We start from the raw sequence: 27858 nt of genomic DNA, 5'->3' as shown, positions 1-27858 counted from the left end.
CTTTGCTCAGAATTGGAGACTTAATATGATAGTTTTAATGATAAGACAATTAATTTAATAATTTCGATAAAATTAAGAAAGTACATTTCATTAACTGGGACTAAATAAACTGATGTATTAGTTGGAAATGAGTCTGGTTTTTGCGGTTGTTTTCATTAAATTAATTACTCCGTAAGTGTGGTTGTTTTCATTTTCATTAAATTAATTGATCTCATATCTTAATTGCAGGATCTCAATATACCTTATTCTAATTAGATTTGGTAATTAGATCATATCTGTCCTAACTTAATTTATTTAATAAAAAAGGTAATAAATGAGAGAGAGAGAAAGGTCGTTTTCAGAAGATGTATCCACGATGAATACAATAGTGTAAGGTCCCATTCCATGATTCCATCAGCCATCATGGTTTCTTTTTTTTTTTTTTTTTTTTTGAAAACCATCATGGTTTCTTTAATAATTATGTTTTCCATTACTTAAAAAAGCTGATTAGGAATTTAAACATTTTTTTTATAAAATAAAAAATAGCCTTATTACATTGGACAAAAAGGGTTCGACTATATGAACTTCTTGATTTGGCGGGCACTCATAAATTTTTTATTTATGTAGGTCCGAATATATGTGTTTACATCAAAAATTTTTGTGTGAAATAAAAATTGAGGGTAGAAAATGAGAGTACATGTAATACTTTTCGACAAGAAACCTCTTACATTCTTTGGATGATGATAAAATTAGGTGTGACAACTTAGACTTGTGCACTAGATAAACATTACTCTTATGTAATAATATGTAAATTATATTAGAAAAATATGGTACTACAAATTTGATCGAAATAATATTGACTAGAATCACACGCTTTACTTCGAGTTCTTTTAAAATTTAGTGCATTAGTTCTAGTATGATCCTATCCAAATCTCATACATGCTTTTGTAGTCATATAAAAAAAACTTCATTGTATATAATCATTTTTAAATTGTGATAATTACATTTAATTTTAATTAATTAATTATTTCTAATGTTTGATTATTTGGGGTAAAGTAGGTGAGTCATTGCCCGGGTCATGCTCCGCCAGTGTTGACTCGTTCACGTGAAGACGACAGATTCCCACGTGACGTGGGGTCCACAGCGCATATAACGACAAAGGACCCAGGGTCCAGGAAAGCGACAGGCAAAACGGTAATTATTGAATGAATGAAGGGTATGCTTGTAGTGGGGTGTGGGACCCAGGGAGGGTAGGAACCTGTTTGCATAATTGCATACTATTGTTTAGATGTGATGACTCATGGAATGCCCGTTCGGATAAGCATGCCACCTGTCCCGCACTTTTTTATCCAAGGTCCAGGCAGAGGTGTCCATTTTACTCGCAAAAGAGAAAATAGGCGAAAAAGTCCAAAATATCGTGAGAATATGAGGAGAAACGAATCTTTTCTGTGTTTGTACACAATCGACAACTCCAAACGTGCCCCATAGTTTGGCTCCACGCGCCAGTCATCTATCAAAACCGCCCCCGGTTTCCGGTTTCCGGTTTCCTGTTTCGTCCTTCTATAAATTAGCTTCACCACTCTGCCATTCTCAACAGCTCCAACTGGTGATCTCTACTGCTTCGAATCGAAATTGAAATTTGAAGAACAAGGTTTAAAGGAAAAGAAAACGAGAACAATATGAGTTTGAACCGAGTTTGGGTGGCGGCGAGCGTCGCCTTCGTTAATAACCACTCCGATCAAGGTCAGAAACTGAAATCTGGCCTCAGATCCCTTAACCAGACCAAAAAATGCTTCTCTTCTTCTTCTTCTTCTTCATCTTCCGCATCCGATCTCCGGCCACTTTCCGGCTCCGATCTTGGAGGATTCGTCGGAAACGGGAGCGGAGAGGATCGGATTAAGCAGGCCGATGACTCGCTCAGGCAAGTCATGTACTTCAACTGTTGGGGACAGGGTTAACGAGGCGCGGCGTTTCCGGCCGCTATAAAACAACACAACGGAGTAGTTTGCCGTTGACCGGAACTTGTTACGGCGTTGAAACGTCGCCGGCGGTGAGTTGACCCGGACAGAGATGGCTGAAAATGAGCTGAGCCTACAGATCCGGGTGGGCAAAATCGTCAAAATCTGGAATTGCAACGCTAAATGTAAATTCCATGTATAGTTGAGTAGAATGTATATATGTCTTTCTTTCTCGAATCGAAGAACATAAAGCTATACAAAATGATGGTTGTATCTTTTGTAGTGCATAATAATAATATTATTATGTTCTAATGACCAAATCTGAATCATCTGATGGCAAATTCTTGAATTGTTCACTCAAAACTCTCCAGTTTGTAATCGTGTTTAATTTCCCTTGCTAAAACTATAATTAACTGGTTAGACAGCCTTAGATTCAATTACCGGACATTGAATTTGAAACAGTTATTGATGATAAGATATTTGTGGCATTGACTTGCAGCCTCAGCCTAGTCTTCCAAATTTATTGAAGAAAATCATGGAGTAGAGAAGAATCCTAGGCAAATTTAAGAACAAAACCAGATTTATTAGGTTGCTAATTTCTATCCACTGCTGATCAGTGGTCTTGTACTCCTGTAATTTAATTGAACTCCGTATGAGGGGAAGAACGCCGGCGGGGTCCCCCATTTGATGGGGCTAAAAAGTCCGCTAAAATTCGAGTATACGGAGGTTGTCCTGCCCAGCCTTAGGGGCCCGGAGATCCACTAAATTTAAAATGTTTTAAATTTAAATAAAATTAGTATGAAAATGTAATAAGTGTATATTAAAATGATTTAGATATTTTTTTGAAAAATAAATCTTTAACCTCAAATAGAATCAAATGTACGCGAAAACTAGCTGTTAACCTTTCAATTGCTCCAAATTATAAATGAAAAAAGCAAAAAGGAAGTGGATGCCAATTGGCGACCATTCCATACACCCAGCAGACACATGAAATGCATATAGTCATTGACCGCTATGCTCGTCTCTACACACCAAATTCCTCTCATCCATAATGTCATCTGTCACTATTAGTGAAAACCCCCAAATGAGAGTTTTTTTTTTTTTTTTTTTTGAGAACCAAATGAGAGTTTCCTAGTTTGCCAAAATTTGGTGAGAACTACTAATGGTTGTCTAAGCAGGGATCTTTCCAAGTAAAAAATTTCCCCAAAATCCTCAACCCCAGGGCTCGACAAAGTATCTGGAGGATGATAAAGAGGCCATTGGTGAAACTTGATTCCTAACCTCTTATCCCAAATTTCACCCCTGTTATCAGTTGAGCTGCCCATGCAGGCTAAAAAAACACGCACCATATTGTTCATATGAATCTCTCAAGAGCGTCGAGCAACTTTAGGGGGCGTTTAGTTCACGGAATGTTAGATTACCTTAGGGAATGTTAGATTGCTGGGAATGTTAGATTTTTGTGTTTGGTTTAAAATTGAAGTAGGTAAATAAGACAACGGAAATAAGATAAATTGATTAAAATTTCAAAAGCTCAATATTAGGAATAAGATAAGGGAATGTGAGATTACCTAAGAAATCGGGGTGTATCTCACATTCCCTTTCAATAGCTAAAAACTTCATCGGGAGGTTATGTTACATTCTCTGGGAATCTTACATAACCTGAACCAAACATGGGAATCTTATATTACCAAACAAATATAACCTTAGTTATCTTATATAACTTGAACCAAACGCCCCGTAAGGGTATGTTTGATTCGAACATTAAAATCGAAATAGGAATAGAAATCAAATATTTGATCATTGGAATGAGTTGTAGTGAAAGTATTTTGTATGTTTGGTAATACAGTGGAATTAAATGATTACCAATATTGATATTTGATTATATATGACCATAATAATTGGAATAAATGTTTTAAAATTACAAAAACAAAAAATCAAAACAATTTATCTTAAAGTCGCGATGAAGTGAGTAAGTAATGTAGTGAGGAAGTGAATAAAGTGAGAAGAAATGAGTGAGGAGAAGACGAAATAAGGAGACGATAAAAATGAGAAAGGATAAGGGTGAATTAAAGAAATGATACTTGATTTAAAATATGTAATGAGTTTTGTAATTATAGGGATAATCAAATCCTATAACTGTATGTTAAAATGTTATCAATCAAACAATATATATGATTTTCATTCTCATTTTTTGTATCTAACCCATGAACCATACACACCATAATGATTAATTATTATACCATGGACCATGGTCTACCTTGTAAGGTGGACCATTGATATAAGATACATTTTTAATACATTCAATGTTTATTTTTTAAAAGGTACATTATTTGTATCCGGAAATTACATTATTATGTATATTACGGTGTACTAAATAGTGAACACTTGCCAAGGACCTTGTGGTCCAGTGGCATCAAACCCTTCTCTTTATACGGGAGGGGGTGAGTTTGAGTCTCAGTGGAGTTAGTAGTATTCAAAAAAAAAAAATAATGAACACTCAATATACAAATAATGTACTTTTAATACATTAAAAATAAAAATTTATTCATTTTGCACAATATAATTTGTCAATGACACTTTGGGCTTTCTTTTGTAATTATAGATTTATATAGTCGTGGTTTAAGTTTACTAACATTTTGTAAATGCGAATATCAAGAATTAAAAGCCCATTCTGCCAGTATGAAGTCCAAACCTGTATTTATATAACACTTTACAGAAACTTACAAGACGCTCATAGTTAACAAGCATTTTGCAGCAGCCCACTAATAGATTGGGCTCGTTATCACACCATTATTGCCTCAATTATTATTATATTAAAAATATTCAATTTAAAGAAGTGAATTATTATTGTTGCAAAAAAAAAAGAAAAAAAAAGTGAATTATTATTTACAGATTCTAACTATTAGATCATCAGTGTTGCAGAAATTCAATTTATTTTCCCCGTTGCATGCATAATACGTAAACGAAATACATTTGTCACGTACATTTAGATTTGGTCTTCGTCACCGATCATAATATATTACTATTCAAAGAAAGGTAAGCAGAAGATTCAAAGTTTGTTGAAGGCATTGAACACCTCACAACGATAATCTAACGTACGACATTCACACAACAACCAAATTCGTAGAACAAATGCGATTGAGAGAGTCAACTCCCACGACGACGACACTGTATGTCGCGCTGGCTATTTCGGGCAAGCAAGCCCTATTTTTGCGACAACTAATTACCCCATTAAGTATTTCGTGCGTAAGATAATCCAGAATTTTCCCGTTAAACAATAATTAATTAGGAAGAATGCATGCATGCATGCATGGCCGCACCAGCAGAGAAATGTGATGTTTAACGTTAATATTCTTAATTGTCTATAATCAAACTAATCGGGACAGCTGTCCAGTTTTTGCTCTACGTGTCTGGCGTATCGTTGCTAACCTGGATTTGTTAACCATTAAATTAGTGATTAGTAGTCGTCAGATGAGATTTGATAATTTGAGTTGTCTTCTGGATGTCGAACAGGGAACACAAGTTGAAGTTTATCATCTAATACTCAAAATATTTCGTTCCTATCTTCATTCTTACCATTAGTAATTTTTTTTTAATCTTATATTACGCATTTTCAACGCTGTGACATGGTATAAAGTGTTGAAATGAGTTTATAAATTTATTAGGTTGAATACTTGAATGGTATGAAAGGTGAAAGTTTATACCAAACAAGTTAAACTCATCTCGTAATTAATTAAAAATTGATTAGATAAACTTTAGTATTATTTTTATACTCAAGATCAGAAGAAAAATAGCGAGATACAAATATTATGGTCGAGTCATTTTAAGTTATAACGCACTCTTTACTTAGTCAAAATTTGTGACATTTAAGACACAATTACTGTATAATATAATAGATTGAGATGATGTTTGCAATAATCGAACTCGTGATCTTTTTCACCGACTTCATCACCACTCATTCTTGAATAACGTTTTCTTCTACTTGTCAGAGGGATGGATGGTGTTTGACATTGGAATGGCTAATGTCAGAGGAGTGAGAATATGGTATAAACAAGCGTTTGACCAAAATGGTGCGGTTAGCTTAGAGGTGGATGAATCAAATACCAGAATTTCAGCGACTTTGAAATTATTCAAACAAGCAATAGAAGATGGATTATATATATAACTATGTTGCTTAGTTCCTCTAATATATGCATGGCGCAAAGCTGAGTCAAAAATAGATTTCCAGTTCTGAAAACCAACAGTGTGGTTCGAAACACCTCTTTTTTCTTCCCCCCCCGCCCCCCCTCCCTCAATTTTTAAAATTATCCACAATTATAAATTCAGTTTCTCAATTTTTAAAATAAAATCCTAAAACAATGTTAATATAACATATTTATAAATTTTAATTAATAAATAATAATAATAGTTATTGTTATTTTGGAGTTACACTTAATTTTACCAATATTAAGTTGTCCTATCTTATCAAAATTTTAATACTAATCAAAGCACACATAATTCTCTTCCTTTTTTTTATATTGCAATTTTAAGAGTCATAGACCGTTAGTGACTTGGTGTTAATTTTTTTTTTTTAATTTGGTTTAAATTTTATTATTGTTTGGATTTAGAACTAGGAAACCAACGATTATGATTCTTGAATTTTATAAATTGAAGTGGAATCGTTTGTACGGTTCTGATTTTGGTTTAGTTTAAATTGGATTGTGGTTGGTCCTAGCTAGCTCCATTCGACTTTACATACATAGAACATTAGCACTTGTTATAAGTTAAAATATAACATATAAATCCATTATTGGTTATTGCAATTATAATGAATTTTATGTATAAAAGTAAATATAAATGCAGTTATTAAGTTTAATTTAGTTTGACCAAGTTATGAGTTATTTGAGAATTAAACATTTTTTTTAATCGGTCGCTCATGCGTTACGCATACATATACGTACAAGTTGGTCGGATTTTGTGGCTTCCCTGTTTAATTTAACCGCGAATATGAGTTGGTAGGGAAGATTGATCAAAGTCAAGTTTTGTTTCGTTTATTGTAGAAAATTGTGCCCTTCATTATTGCTTCTATATATGTAAGGGTCATACTTGTGTGAAACCTTCTCACGAATCCTTATTCGTGAGGCGCGTCAAATCATGTCAATATGCAAATGAAATATTAATACTAATTAGAAATAACGTGTTTATTACTTATAAGAGAAAACACAATACTTTTGAGAACAAATGTAATACTTTTACATTAAAATATAAAAGTATTACATTTTTCTTCAAAGTATTGTATTTTCTCATATAAGTAATAAACATTTTATTCATGATTTAGTATTACATTTGCTAATATTAGCCATTGCATTTCATATTGACACGACCTGCCTCACTGACAAGGATCCGTGAGACAGTCTCACACAAATTTTTAGCTATATGTAAATGCCTACCACGGGTGCATCCAGAGGAAACCTATTTTTCTATGTTTTACATGTATCTTCCTTTTATTCTTGATTAATTATTACTTTTAGGTAAAAACAACTTAATTTTTAGTCTTTTATCACCTTTTTCGTTCCCCTTCTAATCTATTCAATAATTAGTACAAGACATGTGACATGAGGATATATTTACAAAGGTAATAAATAGTATATAATTTTTTTTAATAAATTAAACTTTTTGTTGAGAGAGAGATATATAATACTTTACTATCAGGTTCAAAATTCGAACAACTTCTGAAAATTTAGAAAATTTTCGATAATGACAAAAAATTTTGAAAATTTTAAAAAAGAATTTCGACCACTTTTTTTATGGTTAGAAAAAGTATTGAAAATAACACATAAATGTTGTGGAATAACACTAAAATATGGATGAATAGGAATTGAATAATATTATTGATAGTGCCAACTACCATGTAGTATGATGACATTTCGATTTTCATTCCAAATGAATGGTCAAAGGTTTGAATTCCCGTGACAGAGGCTTAATTCTTTAAACTTACAATGTTTGAGAAAGTATATAATAAATACTAACTTATAATGAATTATGAGTATTTAAGAAAAAAAAAAAAAGAGGAGAAACAATAATATTGATGATTTAAGAAATAATTTGTAGATGAACAGATTGTGAATTTATGCATTTACAATCTGTTTCTCGGGTCTGGGTTGACACCCTTTCTGAGTGTATGGCTCATTTGATTATTTGATTGCTTAAAAAAAATAATAATAATTTGTAGATGATGAATTAATTATATTATTAATGTGGGGGAAGAAGTCATATGGCAATAAGTAAAAGTGTCCACGTTGAGGGTCATGTTTGCATGCAATCAATGGTTGATAATGAAGCTGCTCCATATCTAATACTACAACCACACACTCGGATTACCTGTGTCCTCGGGGTACGTGTATGGTTAGAGATTGGCTGACTTCATAAAATCCTCAAATGCCCTCAACTTGACGTATATAACCACAAAAGAAAATCAATTATAGAAGACATTAAATAAAAACCCCTAACCAAAAAATATTAATTCAAATTAAAAAGTTGGAGTGATTTAAATATGAAATCAAGAGTTTTAATTGTGTATGATTTACATATTCGATTAGTGGTTATAATGTAATGTTGGATTATGCTATATTTTATATTATTCCGTATTATATAATAATGAACAAAATGATGAAATTAAAAAAGTTCCTTTTATATTAGAAAATGTGAAAGAAAAAGTGAAGAATAAAGGAATTAAAGGTTTAATTTCTATATATAATTGGTAGGGAAAATCGATCTAACAACCATACCCACTAATCATCACTCTAAGATAATGTGCGAAGACTTGATGCCAAAGGTCAAAACGATTAGTTACTTGCCCCTTGTCTTCTGTCTTTATATATGATGACATTAATAATATTTCTTTAGAGACTATTTGTTACTTTTGAAAATGTATGCCCGAAATAATTTGTTGGGAAGTTAATAAGTATTTTCATGAAAAACATAAAATTAAATTATTTCAAAAGTTAATAAATTGTTAGGAAGTTAATAAGTGCTTGGTTAATCAGTTTTTTTTTTAACGGCTTATCAGTTCAAAACATTAAAATTCAAAAACTTATTCAAAGAAACTTTTTATCAACTTAGAATAATAAATTATATCCTTAATTAAAGTCATTTTACATGTAATTCGCATATAAGCTAACAAGCTAATTACCAAACATCTTTCTATAACCAACTAATGCTATCAACTAATCAAATCTGCTAACCCAATCCACTAACAACTACCAACTAACAGTTATTTGTCAAATACTTGCATATTTTTTTTTTCTTGAAAACAACACCTGCATATATAAAACTCATTAAAATGTAAGATTGAACTCAATTCTCCAAAATTCTTTGTGAGACTGGAGAGGAGAGTTGGGGGGAGGGGAGGGGAGGGGGGGTGTTGAGGGCGGCACCAAATACTATTGACTTGAAAAATTTGATGGCCTGGTATCTATAAATATGATGGTTGTATTGTTGCATGGACCTACATCTTTCACTTTTCTTAGAAAAAAAAGTTCAATTTGTCTTTCTCCTCAGACACAACGTAACTACTACTATACACCCATCATCACAATCTCCCAATTAACAACGTACGGATCGATCGGAGCAATGGGGAGATCACCATGCTGTGTTGACAAGAGTGGACTGAAGAAAGGTCCATGGACTCCAGAAGAAGATCAAAAACTCATTCACTATATTCAAGCTCATGGCCCTGGCAACTGGCGAACCCTACCCAAGAATGCTGGTACGTATATGCTCATCTCACTTTAACTTATCTTCCAACTCTTTTCATTTAATTTGTTTTTTTTCTAACATCCATCTATCATTAAACTAAATCTGCAGGGCTTCAGAGATGTGGGAAGAGCTGTCGTCTTAGGTGGACCAATTATCTGAGACCTGATATTAAGAGAGGAAGGTTTTCTTTTGAAGAAGAAGAAACTATCATCCAGCTTCACAGTGTTCTTGGAAACAAGTAAGATTCTTTTTCATTATTCAATGGTGTCTACTGAGTAAACTCTGCCAACCAGCCTAGATTATATTTATAGTTAACCCATTCAAATTAAAAAGGTCAATACTCTCTGGAAGTCGAACTACTTAAGCCAACTGTTTAACTAATTTGACTAGGATTCATTTTCATATTTTGTTAGTAGCTATGAATAAGAAGTTTAATCTTTGGTTTGATGTCAGGTGGTCGGCCATAGCGGCTCGCTTGCCCGGAAGAACTGATAACGAAATCAAGAACTACTGGAACACTCACATAAGGAAAAGGCTTCTCCGGATGGGCATTGATCCCGTCACTCATACCCCCCGCCTTGATCTGTTAGACCTTTCTTCAATTCTGGGTACTTCTACTCACCTAAACTTTCCCAGCTTGCTTGGCTTACAAGCAATCCTAAATCCCGAGCTTCTACGGCTTGCAACTAATCTCTTCGCATCACAAAACGATAACAATATTAACCCAGACCTTTTGTCCAATCCCCATCTCCAAAATCAAAATCCTCAGATGTTGTTAAGAAAACTTCAAGAAAGTCAACTGTTGATTAATGCCCCAAACTTCCAGTCTAACAACAGTGATCATCAGTTCCAACATCCACTCCCACCTTGTACGACATCAAATAATAATGTTTCCCCCGCATGTTCTGATCTTCCCATGCAGCCGTACAGTACGATGAACTCGTCGAATCTGCAGAACAACGGACAAGTGTTTCAAGAAAGCCTTCTTCAAAGCTTAGAAAACTATAGCGGCTGTTTTGGATCTAACCAATCACTGAGCAACAGCAGCAACCAAAGCGGACTCGAGAATTTCAGCTTCGATTCATCGGTGCTGTCCACGCCTCTGAATTCCTCGTCCACGTTGGTGAACAGCGGCGGCGCTAACACTGAAGATGAAAAAGAGAGCTTTTGCAGTAATCTAATGAGATTCGACATTCCAGACAGCCTTGACTTTGAAGATCTTCTGTAGATATTTGTCCAGAACAACACTTCAATAATTCGTATAGTAGTATGGGATATGATGCTTTAATTTTTTAGTGTTTGTATTTCATTTGTTCTTGTTTTTGGTTTTGTTTACATTGTTAGGTATGAATGGAGCCATTGTTATGTTTTTGTATGGACCATTCAAAGTCATTAGCACTTCAATTCTTAGCTAGCTAGGTTTCTGGTGTTACTGCATACTTCATAGGTGTACTTAATTACTTCATTATGTTAATTACATTTCTTGTAATTTGATTTCTTTAGTTGAAGATCGACAGGGTGTATGTCATACTAATAATTTAAATATTTTAATTAGCTGATATGAAATACATATGTTTGTTAAATGACTAATTAACCAATCATTTTTTTTTATATCTAATTTGACTAATTTCAAGTCAAATAGCTAAAACAAGTGTTTGGTAAATAACAACAAGGCTCCAAGTAGAATTTTAATATCTCCAAAAACGTCTTTCACAGACTAAAGTGTGCTTGGTTCACACGCAATGAAAATCGGAATCGAAATGGGAATGGAAATCGAATGAAAATCATACCATTTCGATTGGGCTCGAACCCATGACATTTCAAATGTCACCTTGTGTCACTAGACCATAAGGTCATTGGCGAACTAATTGAAGATTAGATTGTACAAGATAAGGTCTTTGATCGGTTGCATGCATGTCACAACCCCGATTTCATTTTTCTTCACAACTGAGATTATTATAAACTAAACTTTTTAAATACATGTTAAATAACTAAGGCTATGGGTTGAACAAAGTCTATATTTGATCTCATTTGAATCAATAATTCATGAATTAGGAGATCAAACTAAATTTATTATATGGCGAATGAAGGGAAATGGACTTTTAAAAAAATGAAAGAAAATCCAAAAAATGATTGGGTGATATAGACCCAATCTTTTTGTTATGAGTATAAGGTGGAATATAATTGAAGATTAGATTGTATAAGATAAGGTAATGATTGAGAAGATTGAAGAAAGGAGTTGGTTGAATGATTAAGAGGTACGAGGAAGTTCAATACAAAATGAATTGGTCCGGTGAACGACAACCCTACTGTTTTCATTGACTTAATCGTTTGGAGTTTACTTTAATTTTCAACTCATCAGATTGGGTTGAAGTTGTTGCTTTCACACTGACCATTCACCTTAATTTCAACATATATAGCCGTCAGCCGTTGATATGAATCGTGGCAGTTATTGATTGCAGCTTAGCAGCCCTATGAGATCATACAATCACAGCTAGCGTGAGTTGACACTGGATGGAGGCCGGTGTTTGTATGCATCTTTCCTGGAAATTTCAGCCATTTTCGTGTAGCTGAGTTACACAGAAGAAGATGGATGGAGGTGGACAAGGAAAGTGATTCAAGATGGGAGAACAAGGAAAAATAGCGAAGTTAAGCACAGGTAACTGTCATGTTAGCATGTTACCCGGTCAACATGTCATTTTAGGTTGAATTGTATTCACTTTTATTGTTTGAGGATTTAATTTTAATATATATATTTTTAAGTTGGATAACCAAATTGTAAGTTATTGTGTAGTTGAATGCTCTATTTGACATTTATTCCTCTCAAAATTAATATGGTGGTTGTTATGCCATGGACTCAGGTCCACCTTGCATAATGGACCCGACTCTATGTTCACAATTTCATAATTTCATGTTTATAAACAATATAATACTTTTTTTAAAATCTATATAACAAAATTGTCAATATAGAGTTAAAAATTTATGAATATTGTATAATGTAATTTTGTATATTGAAATTTCAAATTGTAGATATAGAGTGCTAAAATTATAAACATATAGTTTTAAAATTGTGAACATAGGTGGACCCGGGTCATAATTTGCCTTAATATGGTATTAGCATAAGCTTCTCATTTTACACTTGACAGGCTGACCCAGTTTAGTTATTGGGCTTAACCTCAGCATTTATTTTGAGTTTGGGCTTATATATATATCTCCCACTATTTTGTTTGAACCTTTTTATTTTCAACCGAATGGGCCTAACCATATACTTCTTCAATCCCAAAATACTTGACTCAAATTATTTATAATTTATTTTTTAAAATAATATTCATTTAATGTCAGTGAATAAAATTAATAAAAATGGTTAATGGATCGATTCTTTTCCTGAAGTTGAACTACCTCCTTGCAACATGATAATGACACTGTGGTAGTGCTAATTCCATTATAGGCCACATTATTATTAATGTTGAAGACTTAGGCCTGTTTGGTAAGTAATCAATCTATCAGCCAATTTTGGCTTATTTGACCACTATTAGTTGTAAGTTAATAAGTTTTTTTAACTCTAAAATACTAAAATTCAAAATGCTATTCAAAGCAGCCTTTTTAATTAGTTTTTTGAAAAAAGAAATGATATCAAACAGCTATCAGCTAACAGCTAATTTATCAAACAACTCTCTATAATCAGCTAATGTTATCAACAAATCATACCTTATAACCCAAACAGCCAACCCAATCAGCTAACAGCCATTCACCAAACAGGGCCTTAGAGATTAACTAGGAACTAGTAGTTTAAAGAATCATAGATTTATATTGTATTATTCTTGTTTTCATCCCCAATAGGATTTATATTTTATGATTCAATATTGTTTGAATAAGGATAGCTACGCTTACTCCAACTTTCATTCTTAATACGGTATAATCATATGCAAACTAGGGCAGCCCATACCGTCCATAGGCTAGCTCCAAATCCCAACTCATTATTACGCTGCTCTAGTCCAAACTCAAAGAGTCCGGACCCATCAAATGTAATATTACCAAAGAAAAAAGAAGAAGAACATAATGCAACAATTTAGAAGGTAATGAAATAATTTGATTCGGAAAAAAGTATAGTTTGTAATTATTGAAGAGGTGAAGGATTGTGCAAGTGAGGGTAGAATGTCCGGCCATCTATTATCCCTTTCATACGTACGTTCAACATGTGGTAGTAGTTGATGACCTTTGATTCCTTGGCCTCTTGTTTTGGCCTTGTTTAGCAACTATGAAACCACAAAAAGGGTACTCAATCATGCGCCTTTCTTCCCCACTTTTCATTCCTTTTTTCTCCAATATTTTCAAATAATTTTGCATTTCTATTTGGCCCACTCTTTTTGATTCCAAATTAAGGTTTTTTTTTTTTTTTTTTGGGGTCAATTTGTCTCCTAATCTATAGTTAAATTGGATTCAAAATGTTATCATATGTAGCTTAGAGTAGTTGTATACCAACTATTACTATTATTAACTTCTAGTAAGACTTTTATTCTAAAAATAAAGTTCAGTGGGTACAAACAAAACAACTGTAAATAGAAATTTTGAGTTAGATTTTCTTTGAATATGAGCAAAATTTGTTATTCAGGCATTTCTTCCGGACACACACCCGGATAACAAGTGCAAGTTTCTCTGGTCACGATTCATGAAAAATTGTTATTTAACACACTCTAATGTATGGTTAGGTTGTAAGTTTTCATTCACCAAACTATAATATATAGGGAGTTGCTTGTTTGACTGTTGGTTCTCGCAGCTGTATGAGAGGCGCTGCAATGGCGGAAGGTACGTTACGTTAAACATTAAACAAACAGTGCTACTGTCACTGACAAATTACTACAATACATATATGTGATGATAATAGGGATTTGAAAATACGTGTCGGATTCTTTCAGTCTGCTTTTGCCACCACCACCATCATCGCTACTTTTTCACGATCGCTAGCTTTTCGTGCTCAATTACCAAAGCCACTTTCTAATTTTCTTTTCTGTTTTTGTTTTTGTTGAAAGTTGAAACATCATCTTTTGTTCTGTATCCCACAACATAAGATTCGTAAGAAATGCATCCGTTGAGATTCAACAACCCAAATTTTACTCGAATCGTTTCTCGTTAAACAATTATTATTTTTTCTTTTTAGTGTTATGGTCCATCATTGATCGAAGAAATGAGAGGAAAAGGAGTTCACAAAGTGCCAAACCCCTCGCACAGCACACTGCCTTTTGCCCTTTAACTTTCCGCCATTTCTTTCTGATCTGCAGAAATAGTCCAATCTTCCCGCTGACCCCACTTTCAATTTCCAGTTTTCCACTCTCTCTGCTTAATCCAAATAAATTAGTTTACTAGCTTCAATTATTGCACTCATCATCACTGCAATGTCTCCATTTCAAATCCTCTTTGTGCTTTCAATTAATCAATTGTGAAGTTACCACTTACCATACTTATTAATTGCTCATGGCGATGATTGCAATCTCAATTAGTTAATAGTGCTAAAGGGATTTGATTCAGGTCATTTTAGATTATCTAGATAATTTGAATCTGGTAATATTATATTTCGTTATATTAAAGAAATAGTATAGTGATTAGGGATAGTGGGATACTAAGTGATGCACAGATCGAGGCAGATTCCTCTGCTGCATTATTTGGCTTCGTACACTTGCGGTCCATTATACAAACTATACAAAGTGAGTGAGAAGCGACCGAACACTTCTTCACTCTTCAGTCTTCTCTTTCTAGTAAAAGCTGTGTCTTCCTTCTTTTTTAGCATCTCCTCATATTCATATTCCTCGTTTTTGAGTGTTTGCTTCAATTTCCAAGCAACTTCTTTTTCACTTTCTTACTTTTTATTTGCTAAAGTAAACAAAAATCTGTTCTGTTCTGTTCTTAAGCAGCGGCGAAATGAGAGTCAAGTTTTCTGGAAAATCAATGAAGATGGAGGTTTATGTCGTGGTGTTTATGGCTTTAATGCTGTGTTTCTGCGGCGGCTCCTTTGCTGGTTTGCTTTCTCAGCGGGCGCAGCCTTTGGATCCCGATGATAATTCCAATCCGAATACTGTTCCGGCGTTTCCGGTTCAGTCGGAAACGCAGACGTGTCGGCTGGACTTGTCGGACGAGCTTTTCGGCGGCGTGAGCGCCGCCTGCGGGGGGGACTTAGACCGGAGCCGGTGCTGTCCGGTGTTGGCGGCGTGGCTGTTCGCGGCTCACGCGCGGGCGGCGCTTCAGATCTCCGCCGCGGCTCCTCCGTCTGGCTCGGACCTCCCGATGGTCCCGGACGACAATCAGAAGTGCGTCAACTCGCTCCAGACCTCGCTGCAGAGCCGCAACATTCACCTCCCCCAGCCCAACGCCTCGTGCGACGCCGTTTTGTGCTTCTGCGGCATCCGCCTCCACCAGATCACTTCCCTCACCTGCTCCGCCGCGTTCAACCTCACCGCTCCCCGCAACGCCACCCCGACCGCCGCGCTCGCGAATCTCGAGCGGAATTGCCGCAACGCTTCGTATTCCGGTTGCACAAAGTGCCTCGGAGCTCTCCAAAAGGTCAATACCGTAATTTAATCCATCCACATCCACATTTCTTCCTAATTCCGAAATGAATTTATATTTTATCCCTCCAACGATTCCTTCTTCTACTTGTGCAGCTTAACGGCGGCGGCGCTAAAAACGGAACGCACAAAGTTCGGAACGGCCAAGGCGCAGCCTACGACAGCGATCGCGTCACCAAGATGTTAAATCGAGATTGCCAGTTAATGGGGCTGACGTGGCTGCTAGCGCGGAACAAGACGGCGTACATTCCGACGGTTTCGGCCGTTCTGCGGGCCATAATGTACAGTGCGCACCCGCCGCACGACTCCAAATGCAGCCCCGACCAGGAGAACATGCCGTTGGCCGTCAATTCTTTACAGTTCGAGAAATCCGATTCATCTTCATCGTCCTCAGCTTCTTCTCTACCTATTTTCTTCCGAACTCTGCCTCTACTCATTCTCGGTGTTAATATTTTGTTGATTAATTATTAAACAAAAATCCTCTTTGGCAGAAACTGGGATAGGTGACAATGGTGCCCTCTGCTTTTTGTTGTGCATGCTATGTGGGTGTGGAGGGGCTAGTTCACAACCGGGAACGTAATTGGGGTCTTTTTGTCTTTTTGTCCCCAGTGTAAATCCAGGCTTCATGTTATTTGGCTTGAAAATTGAAATGTTGCGCGCTACGCTATGTGCCATTTCCTTTCATTATAATTGATTAATTATTTCGATAACAACGATTAGCACCTAGTAATGTGGGTTTGTTGTAAAGCTATTGATCTTTTTGGTAGCGTCTCGGAAGGGGAGCTATGGCAATTGGGAACCCAAATTTCGACGGAGTATGTTGGTCTTTGTAGCTTGGATTAAAGAGACGTTGATATTATTTGTTCGTTTTTTTCTGTGTTTCTCATGGTGAAGAACAACACCTTAGATCTGACACCAAACTTGAAAATTGCATCTTAGTAATTTTAAAAATTATGAATCACGTGTACACGAGAGGGAATCGCGGATGAATGTTTGTCACTGTGTGATTGTTAATTCATTAGACCACAGACTAACAAGAGGCTCCCGACCGCACCGGTTAAATTAAGGGCAACGCCAAATTAATTTTCGAACTCTTGAACTCTCTTAACTGACAAGAGTACACGGTCGCTCATGTTGGTAAGTGGCAAGAGTACACGGTCACTTACGCCAAACAAACTAATTATATAGTCTTAAGTTTTAAATCACCAAATTTGGTTTCATGATTATAAAAAAAATTGTTATTTTTAGTCCTCCGAAAGACTAAATGATGCACATTTCTAATAATGTGATTATTAGAAGCGATATTTTAAATTTAATAAGTGAAAATAAATGTAAAAATGTAATAATTAAGGAACTAAAACAGAATTAACTCTAAAATAAAACAACAAAGGTTGAACCTTGTAGTCAAAATGTGATGTTAATATGTATCAAAATCATTGTTCCTGCATTTGTAAGAATCTTTGATGAGAGGTCCAAATGTAACAAAAGTGTTATGACCTATATGGAGAAGGTATAGCTTCATGACCATCAGATTTGACAATAACCATTAAGTGTCCTTCATATTAGCTCTCACATCTAATAGGTCTCTAGTCTGTAAGTTTAATTATGATCTGGTGTATTGTTGTATGCTAGACAATAATGATTGAGTTAGCAGGTTTTGAAGCCTTGATAGGTTTATCAACTCAATATAATTCTGCTGGGATATTATTTTGTTAACTGTTTAGCGAGGGATAAGTCAATTAGCTGGAGATAAGTCAAGTGCAAGCTAAAATACGAATGAAGTCAACAACGTAATGCTTTACAATAGTGAGATTAGCGGCTACTGTTCTTGTAATTATTCTTGTCTAGTAAACTAGAATTGCAGATACGAGGAGGCTGGTCGGTCGGGTAGTGAGAATCTCCACTAATTTGTAAAATTGTAACGGATTGTCCCTGTCCCGCTGCAAGTTTGACATTTTTTTTAGTTCTCGTTAGATATCCATAATGTTGATTAAACGATGGATATGATCAATTTTAAGAATTGTATAATAAATACGGAGTCCATAGTTGCGACGTTAAAGTTTAATGCTGCATCAACAATAATGTTTATATAAAATATATTTCGTAATAAAACTTATTGATCAAAATTTTGCATTATGTTTTATAGTATTAAATTGTAACATAATTTTATCCAAACTCTGAAAAAAATTAATTTATGCAACTCAATGTTGGATGAATTAGTGGATAATTAATACAAAAAATTATCACGTCATTTCACAATTTGTTCACATGTTAAGAATGGCAATAAAATGATGAGCATAACTCTGTATTAATCCAAATGGTGAAGATGAAATTGGCTTGGTAAATGATGTTAGCTGATTGGGTTAGAAGGTATAATTAATTGAAAATGGCCCTGTTTGGTAAATAATCAGCCTATTAGTCAATTTTGGCTTATTTGACCACTATTAGTTGTTTGGTTAATAAGTTTTTTGTAACTCTAAAATGCTAAAATTCAAAAGGCTACTCAAAGAAGCATTTTCAATTAGCTTTTTGAGAAAAGAAATTATACCAAACAGCTAACAGCTAACAGCTAATTTATCAAACAACTTTCTACAATCAGCTAATATTATCAACAAATCATACCTTCTAATCCAAACAGCCAACCCAATCAGCCAACAACCATTTACCAAACAGGACGAATATTAGCTGATTTTTAAAAAATGTTTGGTAAATTAGCTGTTAGCTGATAGCTGTTTGGTATAATTTCTTTTATCAAAAGACTAATTGAAAAGGTTGCTTTGAATATCATTTTGAAATTTAGTATTTTGGAGTTACAAAAAACTTATTAACTAAATACTTATATTAATTTTTTAACCAAATTAAATAATTAATAATAGTCAAATAGGTCAAAATTGACTGATAAGCTAATTATTTACCAACACCGATACATTTTCATCCCCTAGTATTAATTTTGAATTTGAAGTTGTATGGAAGCTCGTGTTTGGGCTATGATGTTTTTATTGGGCTAAATAAAGTTATTGGGCTAGAAATACAAGAGTTAAGAACGGGTGTCGGGTGGGATACAAACCATATAAATAAGAATCGGGTCGGGGCAAATCAAAAGTTTTTGAGGTTTTAGATCTAAAACCCTAGCACAATTCCATTCTCCAACTCACAGAGTTGATGCCTCGAAGTGGACGAGGCGAGAACTTTGTGGAAATCTCTTCTCTCAACCTTCTTCTGTCACCTGGGATTTTAAAGTATTGATTTTGATTCCGTCTGATAAAGTTTTCTTCTTCTGGCGATTTAGCTCTTTCCGTCTGATAAGGTTTTCTTCTTCTGGCGAGTTAGCTCCTTTTTATCCGATTGCCATTGGGAAAGATGGGGGTGAAGGCGGAGAAGATAAAGCCGGGAAGAAATTTTGCTTCTTTTGTGGCTGAGGTAAAGACTTCGGTTCCAAAGCTGTTAACTTTTGCTTTCTGCTTATGATTTTGTTTGTGTATATTTTGAATTTGGTTTTATTCTTTCTGCTTCTGAACTCAAGTTTACTCCACTGTCAAACCTTAATTAGCTACCTGCAAATTGCTACTAAAATTCAATGGCGCAGGTGCGAATGCTGAATGCATGTCATTCAGGTTGATCAAATCAAGAATTATATTTTTACTTGACATACTTATTAACTTGTTTAGTTAATAAAATGAGATTTAGGAAGTAATTTGTAGTCCATATAGTAAATAGATTGTTAGGAGTCCATCGCCCTACCTCTCGGAAATGTGGCTGTATAAGGAAATAAAGTTGGGTCTTCGCTACTAGTTATAGCTTTTGGCGTAGTGGTTAGCGCTTGATCCTAAAATCGATACTAAAAGATGTATGATATACAATTGCATGAAAATAATTCATCAAATTTAATTTTTTATGAGTTTGAATAATCAATAACATTCCATTGTTAAACATTTTGAGATTTACGGTCAATGGAAAGTGATTGAAAACTTAGAGTTTGGGATTAGAGAATGGTCTAATTCATAGGTACGAGCACTTAAGTTATTGTAAGTCCAGTGAGCAGTGAGCTCATTAATTGTTCAGTTGCCCAGTAAGGAACTGCTAAGATTTTGCAGCTTAAAATTGCTTGATGCACTACATCCAGGAAATGTTTACATGCTGGCATTATTTGTATCATCACACCTACTTTGCCCATTGGTTGGAACTTGGAAGAAGTGGTCAAGTGTCAACTATCATAGGGATTATCAAATAATGAATCTAAATGTTCTTTTGCAACTAAGGCTAGTATTTTCTATGTGATTTTAGGACCAAATTTAGTTGAAAACCTGGACCTAACTGACTTAGGTGGCACACTAGGTATGCATGCATGTTGGCCTTGGGTGTCTACACTATCAATTAGTTGGATATTTGAGTAGATTCTAAGAACTTAAATTACAATTTGCAGGATAGTTCTGAAGTGATGGATGAGAATGTAAAGAAGTACCTCAGAGGAGAACCAATAAATTTGGAGGTATTTCAGTGGTTCTAAGACTTTACTCGTTCTTGAATCATTCACGTTTCCATGATAATCATATGTTGAGGTTCTGTGTTGGTTAATTTGCAGGTCTTGCAAGATAAGAAGTTGAAGGGCCAGCTTGCTGTCAGAGAAGAATTGTATGGAAGATCCGCAAAAGCTGCTGCAAAAGCTGAAAAGGTTTATCACTTGAAAAAAAATGCCATTTTACTAATTTAAACATAATGTATTTCCCCATGTTCACTTTCCCCTTTTGAAAACAAAGTTAAGTGAATTAAGTTTAGCTATTGCAGTCTCTACATCTGCAATCTCCCTCTAGTAAAGTAAGATACTGGAGGAGAAATGATTCTCAATATCAATTATAAAAGTACCACTTTAACACCTAAAGAACTTTAGTCTGCCAAATAAAACTATTGTAGTTTTTCCACGTTACTTCTTTTATAAACAGACACAAACACCCTATCCATATACGGAGTATTACTCAAGTCTATTTACTATGTAAAGTACTCCTAATAATTGTTATAGAACATTCGTGGTAATAATTGAATGCGTTATATCAGTGGCTAATGCCAAGTGAAGCGGGTTACCTGGAACCTGAGGGGATAGAGAAGACATGGAGGATCAAGCAGGAGGCAATTGCTCGTGAAGTAGACATTTTGAGCTCAAGAAATCAATATGATATTGTCTTACCAGGTTAGGGTCCTCTTTTCTTATTACTATTCCACTACTCTTTCAAACTTACATGTGAAATTTGTGACCTTATGCTACTGGTTGCTTGCTTGTTATGCAAACTGAAGTATTGCTTTTGTGAAATTGTAGAATGAACTTAAATATATCAGTGATAATTGTAGGTTGGCATAGCTTTTACCATGCTATATCATTAGTTTTTTTTTTTTTTTTTTTTTAAACCTTCTCATGGCAGCTTTTAAGTTNTTGGCATAGCTTTTACCATGCTATATCATTAGTTTTTTTTTTTTTTTTTTTTTAAACCTTCTCATGGCAGCTTTTAAGTTGTATATGCAGATCTTGGACCTTATACTCTGGATTTCACGTCTAGTGGTCGTTACATGGCTTTAGCTGGCCGGAAGGGACACCTTGCTATTGTAGACATGAAAAATCTGAACCTTATTAAAGAACTACAGGTATTTGAGTTGTTGGAGATTGAGGGTATACCTATGATATAACCCAATATTGTTTGGCTTCATAGTTCTGAGTAGTGACTTGTTGACTTTCTAATTTGTATTCACAAATGCGTAACCATTTATTTTTCCAGGTTAGAGAAACAGTACGTGATGTAGTATTCTTGCACAATGAACTGTTTTTTGCTGCTGCTCAAAAGAAGTAAGATACTTTTCTTCCAAAAACAGCCTGCATTTTTAGGCCATATGTGTTCTGACACACTCATTTCATATTTCGAACTTCTGTGTTCATTCAAATGCTTTACTTTTTTTTATTTTTTATTTATTTATTTTTTAATTTTTTTTTTGGGTAATGAGGGAAACCCACAGCCAATACCCGAGGGTGTCCATTGGGTAAACCCTGCCTTGTGACCCTAGCCGGCAAAGGATCACAAGGAGTTAAAACCAGTCTAGGTTGTCCATAGCTAACCGGCTCAAACCAAGAAGGCTGAGATTCAAACTTGTGACCTTGTGGTTACAAGTTTGTATCCTTAGCCATCTTGGTTGGGGTTACCCCTGCTTTACTGTTTACTTGATTCAATGATAAAGTGCTTGGTTTCATGTAGTTTGTTCGTCCCATATCATTGTTGCATTGAAATGGGTTAATAATAACTCCTGTGTTTCATGGCTAAGTGTTGGCCATCTTTTTACCAGACTCCTTTCCATCCGTATTTAATCACGAAATTTTTACAGGTATTCATACATATACAATCGGGATGGTACTGAGCTCCATTGCCTTAAGGTTAGTTAGTAAATAATCCTTGCGCTGACAGTAACAGATGCTCCAAAAGTAATAGAGGAGAGAAGGGAAGGGAAGGGAAGGGGTGTTTTCTATTGTGTCTGGAGATTTCCTTTTCTTGAACTGATTACTAATAAGACATCTTTCGAACTAAAGGCTTCATCTTTCAGGAACATGGTGCCGCACTAAAACTTCAATTTCTAAAAAACCATTTCCTTTTGGCATCTATAAACAAATATGGTCAGCTCCATTATCAAGATGTCACTACAGGGGAGATGGTTGGTAACTACCGAACTGGCCTAGGTCGAAGTGATGTTATGCAGGTGAATCCCTTCAATAGTGTGATTTCTGTAGGCCATTCCGGTGGCACTGTGAGCATGTGGAAGCCCACGAGTGCTGCTCCCCTCGTGAAAATGCTCTGCCATAATGGCCCTATCACGGCTCTAGCATTCCATTCTAATGGCCATCTCATGGCTACCGCTGGAATGGAAAGGAAGATAAAGCTCTGGGACTTGAGGAAGTATGAGGTTCTCCAAACGTTACCGGGCCACGCCAAGACCTTGGATTTCAGTCAAAAAGGTTTGCTCGCAAGTGCAATAGGGTCTTCTGTCGAGGTTTTAGGAGATCTTTCTGGATCTCAGAACTATAGCCGCTATATGGGGCACTCTATGGCTAAAGGTTACCAAATACAGAAGGTGTTGTTTCGACCATATGAAGATGTTCTGGCCATTGGGCACTCCATGGGTTGGTCTTCCATCTTGATTCCTGGATCTGGAGAGCCCAACTTCGACACCTGGGTGGCGAATCCTTTTGAAACTTCTAAACAGAGGAGGGAGAAGGAAGTTAAGTCTCTCATTGACAAGCTTCCTCCAGAGACAATCATGTTGGACCCCTCAAAGATTGGGACTGTGAGGTCTACTAGGAAGAAGGAAAAGCCGACGAAAGAGGACAGGGAGTCGGGGATGGAAGCTGCTATTAAAGAAGCCAAGAGCGTTACCGTGAAAAACAAAACAAAAGGTAGAAGCAAACCCAGTAAAAAGGCAAGGAAGAAACAGGAAGCAGTTGAGAAGGCCAAGAGACCGTTCTTCGAACAACAAATGAGCGGGGCTGAATCGTCCAAGAAGAGAATGAGAGCTAGCAATGATGATCACCTACCGAAATCCCTGCAGCGATTTGTCAAAAAGAGATCAACAGCATGACAGTCCAAGTTCTGGTATTTGTTAAGTCTCTTTTGGCCTCTCCTGTCCCAACAGGGGGTTTTGTGATAGCCATGAAGAGGAGATGAAGATGTATTCTGTGAAATATAATGTTAAGTTGTCTTCACTTTTTAGGCTAAACCTGTATGTGTTACAGACATTTAAATTAATCACGTCTCCTTGACTCCATTAGAGAATTTTGCTTAGAGAAATGAAGAGGCAAAGGTTTTCATTCAATTGACTCAATTTAGTTCTCGACTAGTGGTTTTTTTCAATTTAGTCATAAAACCTTTGTGTTTAATTGAGTTTACAATTTTGATTATTGTACCTAATTAAGTCTTTTGTAATTGTAGCTTGGCAATTTCCCCTATCCTTGATTAATATATAATTTAGTCATCAACTATAATTATTGTTTTAAATTTAGTCATTAATTCTAATAGTCAGGAACTCAATTAGGTAATTTTACTTAATCGAGAACCTAATTGAGCACAAAAGGATGTTTAAGATTAAATTCAGAAAAATCATTATATTCGGAAATTACGAAGTCAAAAACATAAGCGCTAGACAATAGTGAGATGTGTGCACATAGTTGTGGAGATAACTAAACGTGAATCCAATTTTGACTATACTAATCACGAGAATGTAAATTATAATGTAAATTTGTTGCATTTCACCTTATTCGTTAACAAAATCACACTGTCCAATTTGTGTGGGTTCGGAACATAAAACCATCACTTTGTAATGTAAGAACAGTGATACTGGTTTTCTAGATTCACCATTGTTTAGTTTCGGTTCAGACTTCTGAATATACAACATTCTATCTTCTTCCCTGTTTAGTTTACCAACATTTACCAATTAGCCATAGCCAGTCAAGAACTCCACCTGCAAATATACCTCCTATAAGGAACAAAGCCAGTATATTGCCCAACGCATTTTGCTCTGGTCCCTGCAGATTGCAGAACAAGAAAGCCAACAAATTTCATAACACTAGCCAATTTGACAGGATAGATTAGTTACGAATTCAATTACATCTGGTTTTGCAGAATCGACTAACCTTGTAACCTTTTGGAGCAGAAATTAGCACACAGACAGTTAGGTAACCGTTAGTTAGCCCCAAGAAAGAGGTCAAGAAAAGCATCCAACCCTGGCCCCCATATTTTGCTGCAAAGTAGAAAGGCGGAACGAGCAGGAATCGCATGAGAATCACTATCAGAAGACCCTTTCTGGATTCCAGTTTAGTGCATTTCATGAGGGGTACATATCTCCCGATGAGATCCCACACGTTGTACATGGCAATCAGGACAAGGACATACCTGAAATGTGGTCTGCATTTAGAATCATCACGAGCCAAATTGCATGCGTTTAATGGTTTAATTTGCAGAGAACTCACCATGAGCCCAAGCCGTGGGATCCAGTGTCCTCCGATAAGAATCCAGGAAAAATTGAGAGTGTCAACACATATATCAGAAAAATAGCTAATGCATAATCCGCATTCTGCAACAATAATTTGTAGTTGCTTAGCCGCTCCAGCTGTTTAGGACTCTCCTCAGTCTGCAATATCATAATAAATAACACAATTTTGATATACGAATTCAGGTTAAATTTCATCATCAGCAAAGAGTTAAAAGACCTCTTACTTCATCTAATCCTTGGGTGCTAACACCTCCAGCAGCAAGGTCCGAAGCAACAGTAGTGGAACCCTCTGAAGCTGCTTTCTTTCGGTAGTATTTCACAATTGGCAGCTTGGGGAAAACAAACGCATATAAAAAGCAACATAGCAGCTCAAAGAACACAGAGATCGCAAAGAACATAACTGCAGTTAACAGCATTTTTCCAACGTTAGTATGCCTAGTCTAAACAGGAGCATTGAACAAACAATTAAGCAAAAAGTTCCTGTGATTTACTCCTTTGTATTTTAAGCTAAATTTGGCTGATTACATTCAAATTGAAATGAACAAGGTCTAGTAAATCGTTGAATACTTTTGCCAGGATGGTATAAAAAGTAATGGAGAATTGAAAACATACTGGCTCCCTTTCGAAGGCCATGCTTCGAGTTGTCAAATATCGCCTTGGTAAACAACCTCAATGCAGATGTTAAAGCCCCCGAAGCAGCCAAACCTGCAAGGAATGACTGAAAAGATTGCACCAAAGTAATATTTCAGATACTACATTGTAATAGAGTCAGTAGTACTTAAAAAAAAAAAAAAAAGAAGTAACATTTCAGATACAAAAAAATAAAAATAAAATATAATAATAATTGGTGGAATCAAACAATTCATGGTACCTGAACAAACTCAGGCAACATGAATGAAAGGTCTCCGATCATACCACCTTGAACATGAGCATCAGCAACTCCAAATAAACCACTGCACACACATATTCCAATATAGTGCCCTAATCCTCCCCTACCAGAAGTGGCTAAATCCAGCTGTCACAACGAACAGTTCATAGAAACACCTCATCATTTCATTCTTTCTCAGTAAAATCATGATAAGAATAGGGCACTTACAACAAGAACCAAAGCGATGCCGATGAGATAAAGATAAAACCCAAAAAGATTGCGTTTTCTAGTATCTATTTTTGCCTCGTTGTATGCAAATGCCGCCGTGGCCATAAGTGCACAGGGTTGATAAACAAGGGTAAGCACCCTTGCTGGGTGGTATTTCTGTACCCAAAAATAAATCAAAATCTCATAACAACAACTTCAATTCAATGCTTGATTTGCAAAAGAAAAAATTTACCGGAAAAAGTTGAGCATAGTAGTCTTCAATGGTTAACATACTGTTCCAAGCAAAAAGGCAGCCGATTCCAAGAAGCCAACACACTAAGATTGCAGCAAACTTCCCCTGCAAATTATGCATTTTTACAATTTTTCACTGCGAAATCTCATGCTATAGAATTAGGGAGCGCACATTTTGATTTGTCAACTAAATTCACGTACCTCAAGCCTAGCAGGAGCTCCCACTTCAGCATCCATGGCGGCTACTCTTCTTGTAACTATTTCTTGTCTAGTAAACTAGAATTGCATATACGAGGAGGCTGGTCGGTCGGGTCTTAATAATCTTCGCTAATATCTAAAATTGTAACGGATTACCTTTTTCCCGCCGCAAGTTTGACATTTTTTCTAGTTCTCGTCAGATTCCCATAATGTTGATTAAATGATGGATATGATCAATCTTACATGCCCATTAGGATCTAAAATCTTAAATAGCTATTCTTATGTATTGGACCTACGTTATTGGGCTGAATCTGATGGTACATGCTAAGAAAGGTTGGAAGACAAGGGGTTTAAGACTTGAAGGTGGACCAGCCCAGAGGGGGGGTGCGAACAAAATCATCAGTTAACATGTTAAGAGTGGCAATAAAATGATGAGCATAAGACTGTACTAATACAAATGATGAGCATAACACGTTTTCAACCCCTAATATTAGTTTAGAATTTGACAGTAAACAGTTCACCAGATTGTGTTGCATGTAGCATAGATAATTCAAATATGGAAGCTCGTGTTTGGGCTATGAGGTTTTATATTGGGCTAGAAATACATGAGTTAAGAATTTGAAGACAGCCTTAGTTTTTAGGCTTTGAAGATTCACAAATCATATATATTGAATTTGAGACTAAAATAGTCTCATTAAACTTTTACCCATCAAAATTTACAATAATGATAGAGAATTAGTCATGAAGGACTAAATTGTATTATGGACAATCACTAAAGTCAAATACAAAATTATGTCATATTAATAGTGTCGATAACTAAATAAAAAAATATCATTGATAGGTTGGATACCAGAGGTCTCATATTTAGCCTCACCCCATGTAGTCGGCCTTGGTCTAGGTAGTCAGCCCATATCCGGGATTGGGGGACGGGTTCACACATCTTCGAAAATGACAGTTTGGATGGTTTATTTTCAAGTTTAGATGATTACTTTGCTTATGTTTTAGGGAATCAATTTGTAATTAATAACGTGTGATTTGTAGGATTTACTTTATTAATTTAGATTGAATACCTTAATTAATT

The 27858-nt window shown here is 35.5% G+C and overlaps 5 protein-coding genes across 6 annotated transcripts; 4 read left to right on the top strand and 1 right to left on the bottom strand.

Annotated features, from left to right (window-relative positions):
* Positions 1-1577: 1577 nt before the first annotated feature.
* Positions 1578-2278, top strand: LOC116009691. Its single transcript, XM_031248811.1, has one exon. The coding sequence runs from the start codon at positions 1659-1661 to the stop codon at positions 1935-1937; it is 279 nt and encodes a 92-aa protein (XP_031104671.1). The 5' UTR covers positions 1578-1658; the 3' UTR covers positions 1938-2278.
* A 7174-nt stretch (positions 2279-9452) lies between these two features.
* Positions 9453-11219, top strand: LOC116010570 (transcription factor MYB41-like). Its single transcript, XM_031250042.1, has 3 exons — positions 9453-9684; positions 9783-9912; positions 10128-11219. Exons 1-3 carry the CDS (start codon positions 9549-9551, stop codon positions 10900-10902), a joined length of 1041 nt encoding a protein of 346 aa, XP_031105902.1. The 5' UTR covers positions 9453-9548; the 3' UTR covers positions 10903-11219.
* A 3865-nt stretch (positions 11220-15084) lies between these two features.
* Positions 15085-16947, top strand: LOC116008602 (uncharacterized GPI-anchored protein At4g28100-like). 2 transcript variants are annotated; one of them, XM_031248697.1, is made up of 3 exons: positions 15085-15376; positions 15584-16229; positions 16331-16947. In XM_031248697.1, the coding sequence occupies exons 2-3, from the start codon at positions 15591-15593 to the stop codon at positions 16703-16705; spliced, it is 1014 nt and encodes a 337-aa protein (XP_031104557.1). In that variant the 5' UTR covers positions 15085-15376; positions 15584-15590; the 3' UTR covers positions 16706-16947. The 2 variants fall into 2 exon arrangements, with proteins under 2 accessions (XP_031104557.1, XP_031104556.1); XM_031248696.1 differs by having other exon boundaries at positions 15581-16229.
* A 2413-nt stretch (positions 16948-19360) lies between these two features.
* LOC116010675 (probable U3 small nucleolar RNA-associated protein 7) lies at positions 19361-24175 on the top strand. The gene is made up of 9 exons (XM_031250171.1): positions 19361-19473; positions 19565-19654; positions 20658-20723; positions 20817-20906; positions 21287-21419; positions 21750-21868; positions 22000-22067; positions 22598-22646; positions 22814-24175. Exons 2-9 carry the CDS (start codon positions 19595-19597, stop codon positions 23840-23842), a joined length of 1614 nt encoding a protein of 537 aa, XP_031106031.1. The 5' UTR covers positions 19361-19473; positions 19565-19594; the 3' UTR covers positions 23843-24175.
* A 395-nt stretch (positions 24176-24570) lies between these two features.
* On the bottom strand, positions 24571-26850 carry LOC116011356 (equilibrative nucleotide transporter 3-like). Its single transcript, XM_031250910.1, has 9 exons — positions 26781-26850; positions 26581-26685; positions 26349-26504; positions 26124-26267; positions 25865-25970; positions 25477-25652; positions 25230-25390; positions 24894-25152; positions 24571-24785 (listed from the first exon to the last, which is right to left on the bottom strand). The coding sequence occupies exons 1-9, from the start codon at positions 26814-26816 to the stop codon at positions 24678-24680; spliced, it is 1251 nt and encodes a 416-aa protein (XP_031106770.1). The 5' UTR covers positions 26817-26850; the 3' UTR covers positions 24571-24677.
* Between the last annotated feature and the right edge of the window lie 1008 nt (positions 26851-27858).

Source organism: Ipomoea triloba, chromosome 2, assembly GCF_003576645.1.
Source record: "Ipomoea triloba cultivar NCNSP0323 chromosome 2, ASM357664v1".
Lineage (NCBI taxonomy): Eukaryota > Viridiplantae > Streptophyta > Magnoliopsida > Solanales > Convolvulaceae > Ipomoea > Ipomoea triloba.
This window is presented reverse-complemented; position numbering and strand designations above follow the sequence as displayed.

What these genes read in the sequence shown, in the direction of transcription:
- LOC116009691 (XM_031248811.1), top strand. Translation starts at nt 1,659, where the DNA reads ATGAGTTTGAACCGAGTTTGGGTGGCGGCGAGCGTCGCCTTCGTTAAT.
- LOC116010570 (XM_031250042.1), top strand. Translation starts at nt 9,549, where the DNA reads ATGGGGAGATCACCATGCTGTGTTGACAAGAGTGGACTGAAGAAAGGT. An exon ending in AACCCTACCCAAGAATGCTG is followed by an intron (nt 9,685 to 9,782) that starts GTACGTATATGC and finishes CTAAATCTGCAG; the next exon opens with GGCTTCAGAGATGTGGGAAG. An exon ending in CACAGTGTTCTTGGAAACAA is followed by an intron (nt 9,913 to 10,127) that starts GTAAGATTCTTT and finishes GTTTGATGTCAG; the next exon opens with GTGGTCGGCCATAGCGGCTC.
- LOC116008602 (XM_031248697.1), top strand. Translation starts at nt 15,591, where the DNA reads ATGAGAGTCAAGTTTTCTGGAAAATCAATGAAGATGGAGGTTTATGTC. An exon ending in GCCTCGGAGCTCTCCAAAAG is followed by an intron (nt 16,230 to 16,330) that starts GTCAATACCGTA and finishes CTACTTGTGCAG; the next exon opens with CTTAACGGCGGCGGCGCTAA.
- LOC116010675 (XM_031250171.1), top strand. Translation starts at nt 19,595, where the DNA reads ATGGGGGTGAAGGCGGAGAAGATAAAGCCGGGAAGAAATTTTGCTTCT. An exon ending in ATATGATATTGTCTTACCAG is followed by an intron (nt 21,420 to 21,749) that starts GTTAGGGTCCTC and finishes TTGTATATGCAG; the next exon opens with ATCTTGGACCTTATACTCTG. An exon ending in ACCTTATTAAAGAACTACAG is followed by an intron (nt 21,869 to 21,999) that starts GTATTTGAGTTG and finishes TTATTTTTCCAG; the next exon opens with GTTAGAGAAACAGTACGTGA.
- LOC116011356 (XM_031250910.1), bottom strand. Translation starts at nt 26,816, where the DNA reads ATGGATGCTGAAGTGGGAGCTCCTGCTAGGCTTGAG. An exon ending in GAGCTCCTGCTAGGCTTGAG is followed by an intron (nt 26,686 to 26,780) that starts GTACGTGAATTT and finishes CATAATTTGCAG; the next exon opens with GGGAAGTTTGCTGCAATCTT. An exon ending in GCATCGCTTTGGTTCTTGTT is followed by an intron (nt 26,268 to 26,348) that starts GTAAGTGCCCTA and finishes TCGTTGTGACAG; the next exon opens with CTGGATTTAGCCACTTCTGG.